At 33.3% G+C, this 10030-nt stretch overlaps 1 protein-coding gene across 4 annotated transcripts; it reads right to left on the bottom strand.

Moving 5' to 3' along the window:
- Positions 1-21: 21 nt before the first annotated feature.
- LOC125854771 (ABSCISIC ACID-INSENSITIVE 5-like protein 5) lies at positions 22-4809 on the bottom strand. 4 transcript variants are annotated; one of them, XM_049534350.1, is made up of 5 exons: positions 4638-4809; positions 2889-4128; positions 1036-1107; positions 930-959; positions 22-335 (listed from the first exon to the last, which is right to left on the bottom strand). In XM_049534350.1, the coding sequence occupies exons 2-5, from the start codon at positions 4053-4055 to the stop codon at positions 261-263; spliced, it is 1344 nt and encodes a 447-aa protein (XP_049390307.1). In that variant the 5' UTR covers positions 4056-4128; positions 4638-4809; the 3' UTR covers positions 22-260. The 4 variants fall into 4 exon arrangements, with proteins under 4 accessions (XP_049390307.1, XP_049390305.1, XP_049390306.1 ...); XM_049534348.1 differs by lacking the exon at positions 4638-4809 and adding an exon at positions 4434-4617; XM_049534349.1 differs by lacking the exon at positions 4638-4809 and adding an exon at positions 4253-4599.
- Positions 4810-10030: the final 5221 nt, after the last annotated feature.

Raw genomic sequence — 10030 nt, 5'->3', positions numbered from 1 at the left:
CAGAACACATTACAAAAGGTGCCATTAATATACGTATTTTTATGTGTATCTGCTGTCAACTAGGTATTTCTACATTCTGGCTCTATTTTATGCATGATGCCATCGAGGGAGAGTAAGAAATTAACACAATGAAAAACCTACAGCAAAAAGACAACTCTTCTCTTCTGATCTACAGTGAATACATAATTCCCTTTCTGTACAGGGCACCTACTATAAGTCTGTAAATATGGGCTAATACCACTAATTTCTGAAACCCTTTTTTACCATGGACCAGTTTGTGTTCGTCTTAAGCATCGCCTTTTAGCTCCCTTTTGAAGGTTCATCATTTCCATAACCTGTGGCACAAAAATGCAATACATAAGTCTTTGGATCCAAAAATGCCTATGCTAACTTAGTTCAAGAAGAAAACAACACGATCAACAAGGTATACTGGCTTTGAGCTTCTATGGATAAAAATTGGATAGGATCAAACCGACAAGAGTTGTTATTCTTGTATAACATGGATGGCCTGATTAGATGAAGTACATAGTGAGATTAAAATGCAGGTTATAGGGATGGAATAGTGTGCTAAAAGAAAGGGTACCTTCTTAGCCACTTTAACCAACAATGACTGGAGATGGTTGATTCAGAGAGTAGTTTCAGTAGCAAAGAACAGCATTTTGTTTTTTTTCAGTCAGCGAGGAAAAATGCTGAGAAGTGTTTATTCAATCTCATAGGGCTAAAATAACAGGCATGGTGATTGGATGGATGATCTAAAAGATAGTTACCGATTATACATACATATGGATAAAGGCAGGTTCCAAGATGAAATAGTACATTTTCCTCTAGCATGTGTGCGCTGAATTATTGAACTATGTCTATGGAAGCAAAACTATGCAGAAAAGAATAATGCATGAGGGGAAAATAAGAGGAAACAGAACTTCATGTACCTGATTCTTCTGCATTTCCAACATTTCTTCCTGCAGCAGTACAATCTAGTTAGAGATGAACTATTGAGACAGACAAAACATGCAATGTGATTGTATAAAAGGTCACCTGTTTCTTTTGAAGTTCATCGTTTTCTTCTTTTAGTTTTGCGACTTCTGCTTCTAGCTCCATAGTATAGGCCTAGAGAAAGTTAAAAAGATGATAATCATTGAACACAAGAGTGTACAACAGATTAAAACGAGGCACACTTTAGTACATGCACTTACTTTGAAATTAAGGGATTTGATGGGCTAGTTTTTGGTCTAGGTTACATATAGAAAGACAAATACACAAGGTTCTAAGGTATTCATATGTTGCGAATGGTGTTGGTCATACAAATTTTGGTTGCTTCGTAAAGCACAAATTGCATTACCTTGTCGTAAACAGAATCTTTATAGCTTCTATGAAGCATGACCTTTCAATTCTTGTCACGTTAGACCTCAATACACTATCACTCTGCTGCATATGATATCAAATATTTTGTCGAGTTAAAAGATGCACGTCCATGGATGGATAACAAAGACAGGATGTTAATCATTACGTACTGTATAAAGTGACAAGTCTATGAAGCTAATTTCTATTTTCCTTTGAGCTCTACAGGTCTTCTACACAAATCTATGTTATCTTTTTCAGCTTATCATTCTTCCAACCCTTCCAAACGACAAATAGATTAGGCATAAATGAAAAAGCCTTCTATCTGTCTTAAAGTACTCAACTGCACTATTCAAAAGATTAAACTAAAATGAAAAAATTGAAATCATCTGCTGCTTCCTTTATGACATACCATGTACTAGTGCAGTAGCAGAGTAGGGATTTTCACTAAGGGCCAAGGGAAGTCAAAATATAAAGAAATAACCACACGAAGAAGCCAAGGGAATTCAACATATAGTACATATACAATAAAATTGATACCCCTTTAGACAAGGTGGCTCTACACTTGCCAGTGTGTACTTCCATTCCTTGCTTGAAATAACTCTCTGAGCACTATCACAGTGTCTCTCTAACTTACAATCCTTCAAAATATTGTAGAGAGATCCTGAGTTGAAAAGTAAGCCTCCTATTACTGTTTCGTGTTCTCTGGATCTCTACTCTCATGTTTCCAGATAACGACAATTGACACCCCGGAACTAAACGACTATGAAATTGTCTGGTGCTTTTGGCAATGAAATTGACACCTGCAGACATGTATTTTTGCTATATTGCTCTACATAATATCAGAGGCGAAGACGTGGTATTTAATAAACCTCTGAAAACATTAAAGTCTAACATTAGGGATTTCTGGAGAGTTTTACTAATTTTTTCGATAGGTTTGGAGAGTCATGTAGAGATTAACTTTGATGGAAGAAATGCAAATTAGTATTAACATTTGACATCCGATGAGCCAGATTGGCTGTTCATGTCTCTCGGCTGTATGACAGATAATACTGAGAGTATTGCTACCAGAAAGTAGACATATATGAAGCCCCCAAAACAGCAGCAAACTTTTCCCATTAAATTTGACGGGAAAATTTTAGACTGAAAAATGTTAGATAAACTCCTTTGATGTGAAGCTAGTGCCATTTCTTTCAGGATTTTTTTGGCAACGTGAGGACTCTTTACCAATCGACAGATGATTTGTGTTTCTGTCTGGAAAGTAAATTAAGTTCACCAAATCATAAAGATATTGCATGTAGTTAGAGAAACAGGTCAGACAAGTTCTTGATTCTTAGATGTAGCTGTGTTTCTCTTCAACTAGTGAACTAGAGCACACAGCTACGTCTAAGAAAGAATATAACAATTGATGATTCCCAGCTTATTACTTAGACTTGTTCATACATGATCCATCATTCTTCATAATATGTATGCGTTGACGATGTTACATGTAATACAAAATGCATGCAGACATTAAAGGCATAGCCTACGTGTAAGATTCGAGCTATTACCTGCTTTCGAGCTCTTGATCTAGCAGCTGACTCTCTATTTTTTATCATTCTCCTCTGCCTCCTTTCAACAACCTTCTCCACAGTACTGTATTTCCTGCCTCTTAAACCACCATTAAACACATAAGGAACTGGAGATACAGAAGGTGTATCTCCATTGCTCTTCCCAAGTCCATCTGATGATGAAACACCTGGAGATGCTGTTGCAACAGTAACCCCACTGGCTCCTAAACCTACCATATTCATTCCTCCACCCATTAGAGAAGCGCCTTGAATGAAATTAGAGTTGAGTGCTGGATCAGGGATACCAACCATCCCTACCCTCATTCCCGGACTGCCCAACTGCCCACTATTTGGGATAGCCATAGGAGCAACATAGGGCAAAGCAGGCTGCTTAGGGAAAATCGGTTGCTGCTGTTGCTGTGGTTGATGGTTTTGTTGCAGTTGCTGTGGTCTTAGCTGTTGTTGTGTGGATCTGACCCCATTCACATTCAGTGGCAAATTAGCAGTCTGGATAACAGTTTCACCATTCTTGTTAGGGATACTACCAGCCATTAAACCTGTGTTCCTATTATTAGCTTGTTGATATCCAAATGCAAGCCCTGTATTATTCCCAGCATAGGACAAATCACCAAAGATTCCTCCAGCATTATTCGATTTCGCAGCAAACTGTGCATCTTCTCTCACAACTCCAGCTCTAACTAGGAATTCCTCAAGTGTTATCTCCCCTAAAGTTTGTTGCCCCTGAGTCTGAGGAATATTTGGTGGCACTCCAGCACTATTTCCATCCTTCCCACCACCATGCTCCTTTGACATATCTCTCCAAACTTCATCAACAGTCTTATGACTCAGTGTCCTAGGTAAAGTCAAAGAGCCTTGCCTCTGTAAATGCCCACCTGGAACACCAACCTCTTGCCCATTAATCCCAGGCCCTCCTATTGTTTGATTCTCCTCAGCATTCCATATGTTCTTTAACAACTCATCCATGTTCATTGACCCAAAATCCTTACCACTCCCTCCTGTTGAGCTCAGAAACTCATCAAACGTCAACGAATAGATAGATGGCTGCCGCGGCAATCCAAAATTCCCCAGCTGCTTCCCACCACCAGCACTTCCACCCTCACCTGGTGGCTCATTACCAAAGTTCTTGAAATGATAATTACTCCCCATGTCACTAAAAACTCCTCAGTCCTCACCCAATCCTCCTTCAAACCTCACCTCTGTTATTCAAGAATCACAAAACCTACATATCAGATCAAGAAGTTAATTCACTTTCTTTTAAACCTTTTTCCCTATCATACTGTTCAACCCCTCACATAAATGTACATCTATTTACAAACACACAGTTAATTAAAAGCAAAATATACCTGGAAAGAGATGAAAAATCAATTTAAAGCTAAAACTCACCAACCCCTTATCAATAAAATCATCAAAAACAAATTCTATTTGAAATTCACTTCATTCAACTAACTTTACTGCATTTTTAGTTCACACCAAAAAACCCCAAAACACAAATTCCCCCACCCACCAATCCAATAAAGAACACACCTTTTGACCTTCAAATACACAAAACTCAACTAAAAAAATCACAAAGCTCAAAGATCAAAACTTTGAAGATAAGAAACCAAGAAAACTAATCATTTGACTACTTATCCACAAATAGACAATATTTAAGGAAACACCAACCAAAAAAAAAAAAAAAACTTCTTTTTTGACATGGGAACACAAGAAACAGTTTGTTTTCCTGTTTACCTTTTTTTTCTTTTTCTCCTTTTTTTGGCCTTCACTTGTACACTGCTAGACGTTTTCTTCTTTGGCTTTGAGTGGTTCTTGAAAGTGCCAAGTGGCTAATTAGGACTTTTTTTAAAAGAAGTCGGTAGCCCAAATATATAATTTTGGATAATAAAATAATGGGCTTTTGTGGGGCCCAAAAGTATAAAACTTGGGCCAATAGTGATGGGGTAGGAGAAAGGTTGGTGTGACTTTGGGCCAATAATTGAGTGAAAGGTGGGATGATATCTAACCGTCCACGTAGAAAGGAAATGAATGGTTGAGATTAGTTTGTTTGGTTTATGGGATAGTGATGTAGGCATAAAAGAGGCATGCCTAAAAGTGTGTAGTACTAGCCCTTGTATGAAGGGCATTTGGTGTTTAGGGATTGGCTAAATACTAAAATAAGGAAGTGATCTTTAATTGGGTTTGCACTAATTTGGCACTTTCTTATTGGCTAGTTGTTGGTTGAGATCTTTTGATTGAAGTTTAAGTGCTTTTATAACAAGTTTCTTTCGGCACGGGTCGTGGTGACATAGTTGAGATTCATCTACACTTAATCAGATGGTTAAGATTTGATTTTTCGTGTATAAAAAAAATTCTATTGGAAGTGTCGCCCCCAAAAAATGCCTCTATATTGTTGCAATTCAACTTTAGTCAGGCGTTACAATACGGATATCCAATATCGGGTGGAAAGTAAAAAAAATATAAGTAATAGATATAATAGCTTCGATTAGAGCTAAGTCCAAAATGGCGTAACTTTGTCAATAATGAATTTGGTGCCACGAGAGTGATAATATATTCATGAAATTGCGACCAATCTTGCTATTTGTTTAGTTGTTGCCCTTTGATTAACATTTTAGGGTGGTTATGTATAAGTAATATTGGTATAATATTTGTACCATAACATTGTATTATTCTTTTTATACCAGATTTAAGGTGTGATAACTTATATGTGGATTAGTTTTACATGATAAAATACTTAGAACTACAAAAATAACCTTGATGTCATCTTTTGTTTTTTATACATTTTAAAAAACAAAGGCAAAACTCCAATTATTTATGTTAAAACTTTATATATCTCTTTCCTAATCCAATTAACCAAATATTATCCAAAAAAGCATCGTACTAATACTAAATAACTTGGTGAAATTATTAGTTGTTGCATTACAATCTCTCCATGAATTTTGTGCCTTATACAGTATATGTTATCAATCATGGTTCATGTTTATATTTTTCTTCATTTGGACTATGCCTCTTACATAACTATTTCAAGTTAAATAGACTACCATTTGTTTTTTTCTATTTAGAGGATCAATCATTGTAGACCTATCTCTTGTTTGACTACGACATGTGAAGTTCAAGGCACATAGCCATGTGTTAGCTTTGCAGAGTTTCAAACTTAATTAAAGTGTGAGGCACATATATATAATATATATAATATATAATGATATAAAGACTTCTATTACTATATAGTACTCTAATAAAAGAATATTCGTGGGCAAGTGTGAGAAAATGGGTAACCTAATTAAGCAAGAACAAACTTTATTAATGATAGCACAATATGGATCTCCATAAATTGTCTACTCACCCAGACAAGAAGACATTTTTTTCACCAACACAAATCATAAAGGTTTATTTATGACATAAGCTTTATGTTAAAACTTATAACAATCATTCGCTAATTAATTATAAGTCATTTTTTAATCCATTTTTCATGTTATGTTATACTATATATTTTATTTTTAAATAATATTTCATCATAGCAACAAGCTTTGTTGCTATAGAGAAGTTCGATTATACTACTCCTTTCATTCTAATTTATGCAACATAATCTGACTCTACACCAAATATAAACATGTCATGATTTTGCATGGTATAAAAACTTTTCATAAATAGTGCGTACCCCTCGAGGGAGAATTGATTAAGGAATTTGACTTCTCTAAATTTAAAAAGCAGAAAAGGGGATTAAGGTATAAGGAAATGGTATCGCATAATAAAACTACAAGTGAAGAATTAATTTAGGGATATGAAAAGGAGATTACAAATGATGAATCGAACTCTGACCAACAAAGTGAAAGTTCACGTAACAATCAAGGAAGGAAGAATTTGAAAATGAACTTATTTATATATTTGTTTACTCGAGGTGAAGCATGTGAGTGCTTACATAAGCATTACCTAAACTAGAACTAATCTAAAAGATTGTTCATTTCAAGGTCAATATCTTAGATGTGGCTTCCCATTAATGTTAAACAACAATTATTTTACTATAATCAATCGATCACCAATATACTGACATGACACTCTCCAAGACGGCATCTTTACTTTAATTTCAGTAATTAATTAATTTATGGTCAGAATAAGTATTCAACAATTAATATACTTTAATTTGAATTGGTATGAAACTATGAATATAATTATAATTAACTTTTAAACAAGTAAAATAAGTAAATGATTTTTAAATGAACATAGTTTGTGTAAATAGTGTATCCATTAGAGACGATACATTTTATAAACATATTTAGAAAATATTTGAATACACAAATGGCAATCACAATAAATACTATAATTAAAGGATGAAATTAAAATCATTAATATACACCCAAAAATTCGTTCCTGTATTCCAATTTTAAAACAAATATAGGAAATTCCAAATATTTTAATTTAGTTCTTTTTGCACCTCAATATCTCGACCATATATGACGAAGGATTTATATATGCATGACAATTACATCAAGTGTTTTTTTTTTTAACAAATATATTTTACATCAATATATAGTTTTTATTTTCGCAAATAGCGAATAGATTAACAATAATAAATCTAATATAACTATGCAAGTGAAAGTTAGAGATGGTATGATGTACATAACTTTATCCCTATTTTAATGTGATAGCGAGGTTATTTTCGTTTACTCTCAGCAAGCTTCCTCCTTTATTTAGATTTGGAGCTGGTAACGTGAACGAGCGCACACACTCGGAGTTATCTACCGTTGATCAAAATATTTCAACAAAATGAAAATGATCATTTGGTGAGATTTAGACATCTGGTACATGCATCAATAATTAGCTTGGTGTTCCAATTAGAAGGAGACATATAGAAAGACGTATAATTAGGGTAACTACACTTCAATTTATTTTGTGAAAATATTGGCTAAGCTTTATTAAACGCAAACACTATTGTCAAGAGATATATAATGATACAAACATTTACTTCGATTGAAAATGAACAATTTAAACTGATAAAAGACTGTACAAACATCGCGATTAAGAGTGTGACTTAGTGATCGATCAATGGGTGAAAAAAGAAGAGATTTTTAGATTTAAATTTCAGTAGGAATTGAAAATATTAGATAATTTCTTTCTATCTATCTATGCCTTGATAAATAGTGTTAATTTTATATACATCTAATGGAATATTTAATTAAGATGCACATAAGCTAACTTGATCATCATTAGTGTTATCTGGTATTTATATATGTTGATGGTCACCTAGTAGGATAGACAAGATGCGTGTAAGCTAACTCGTATATCATCACAATGAAAATCACAATGAGAAAAGAGGAATCATATACAAGTTTCAACATCAAATTTCAATATTTAAATCTCTATAATTGGAACTCATATTCGTTTCTTTGAATTTCCTCCTCCTCCTTCTTTTGGGGCTATCCTCATGGCTAAAAATGGTAAAAAAAAGAAAGAAAAAAGTTTGAACTTTGATGGACAATGATGTAATTAATTATACAACCTATAAATTATTGCCAAATGTTAACAAGTCACAACACTTAAAGCTATATATATATACATTTTGGATTTTTTTTATGCCATGTTATTTATGAATTTAAAGCACTAATTAATTAAGACCAATTTTGAGAACAATTGAGGATGATGCATGCATATATATACACGTGTCACTCATTAATTATTTCCATAAGAATTACTAAAGCAATAGTAGTTTTCTAAGTCCATCAATCGTTTTCATTGTTTAATTTCCCAAGTGTAAGGAAGGAAGAAGCATATATCCTAAATATGTAATTGTCACTTTTATTAACACACAGTCCCAAAAGTTCAGTTTACTTCTGTATAGTGACAATATATTATGTATTATAAATAAGTGACAAAATTTTAGTTATATATATGTACCTTGAGGAGGCCTGCGTCTAATCGACTTTTACTTTTAGTGTTCAGATATTATTCAAAAAAATACAAGCAAATTCCTTTTGAATACAACAAAGTTACTATATAGTAGTATATATATACTGATTACTCGACACATGCGTTGTACGAGCGCTCGTACCCACAAATAATAAAAATGCAGTTGATTAAGAAATTGACCTGAACTGCGTCTCGTCATTGTTATGTCAAACCAAATAATAGAAATATTTCTAGTCACTCAAACTATATACTATTATATAATATTCTCCTCTAGAGACATATATAATAAAGCCATTTGTCAAAACCAATCCAAAAGTATTTGCCGTAAAAGTGTCAAACTCCTTCTTCCTTTTTTTTTTTTTTTTTTTAATTTATCAAAACCCTATCAAAAAATGTTCCTAGTCAACACCTTTGTCATTATTTTTAGGAAATATCGCTTTTAATAATCTTGAAAATAGATGATATTGAACTTTTGATTCTCAATTTTTATCAGCAATAAGCCTTTAAAATCAATAATCAAACTTTGTTAAGCTAATTGATATATATTTTTTTATTTGTTAAGCTTGATATCTTAATTATGATGTAAGCGAGATCAAATATTTAAGACTAGCTCACCTCCAACGCCATTTTTATGAATCAAACCATTATTCTAGCTACATTCAAAGCACACTACATAACTTCTTATAGTGCCAAGTGTAATTTTCTTTTCAAAGAAATTGTTTGTGTTTTCACATTAGTCCTCTGTATTTATCCTCTTTTTTTTTGGATTTATCAAGCTTTATTTGGGAGCAAACCGCTTAGTCTAGATAGGATTGTTATTGGGTGTCAAAAATGAACCCAAACATAGGTAATCCGTTCAACATGTCCAAAATTTTATGGGTTGAGCACAAGATAATTTGAATTGGGTTCAATCTCAACTCATTCAAGCCTAACAATTTTAAGAAAATCCTCAATTGAGCCCAATTTAATCTCCACTTTCAACCCGTTTTAAAACTCTTTATTAAGATATGTTCCTATATTAAAGGTATGAATTATTATATATTTAACATCTTTTAGGATTTATCTATCCATTTGTTACTTTTTTTAAAAAAATCTTGAGCAGAAATTCGAATTGTGATTATAAAAGTTAAATATCACTATGTTAAAATTATTGAGATTAATCGGGTCAAATTGGGCGGGTCAAGACCCAACCCATTTTTTAGCCCATTTGAGCCCAAAGTAAA

The sequence above is a fragment of the Solanum stenotomum genome, chromosome 2 (genome assembly GCF_019186545.1).
Source record: "Solanum stenotomum isolate F172 chromosome 2, ASM1918654v1, whole genome shotgun sequence".
NCBI classification, from domain to species: Eukaryota; Viridiplantae; Streptophyta; class Magnoliopsida; order Solanales; family Solanaceae; genus Solanum; species Solanum stenotomum.
Note: the sequence above shows the minus strand (reverse complement) of the source record. Positions and strands in the feature narration are given on the sequence as shown.

What these genes read in the sequence shown, in the direction of transcription:
- LOC125854771 (XM_049534350.1), bottom strand. Translation starts at nt 4,055, where the DNA reads ATGGGGAGTAATTATCATTTCAAGAACTTTGGTAATGAGCCACCAGGT. An exon ending in ATGAACTTCAAAAGAAACAG is followed by an intron (nt 960 to 1,035) that starts GTGACCTTTTAT and finishes GTACTGCTGCAG; the next exon opens with GAAGAAATGTTGGAAATGCA. An exon ending in TGGAAATGCAGAAGAATCAG is followed by an intron (nt 336 to 929) that starts GTACATGAAGTT and finishes TTTGTGCCACAG; the next exon opens with GTTATGGAAATGATGAACCT.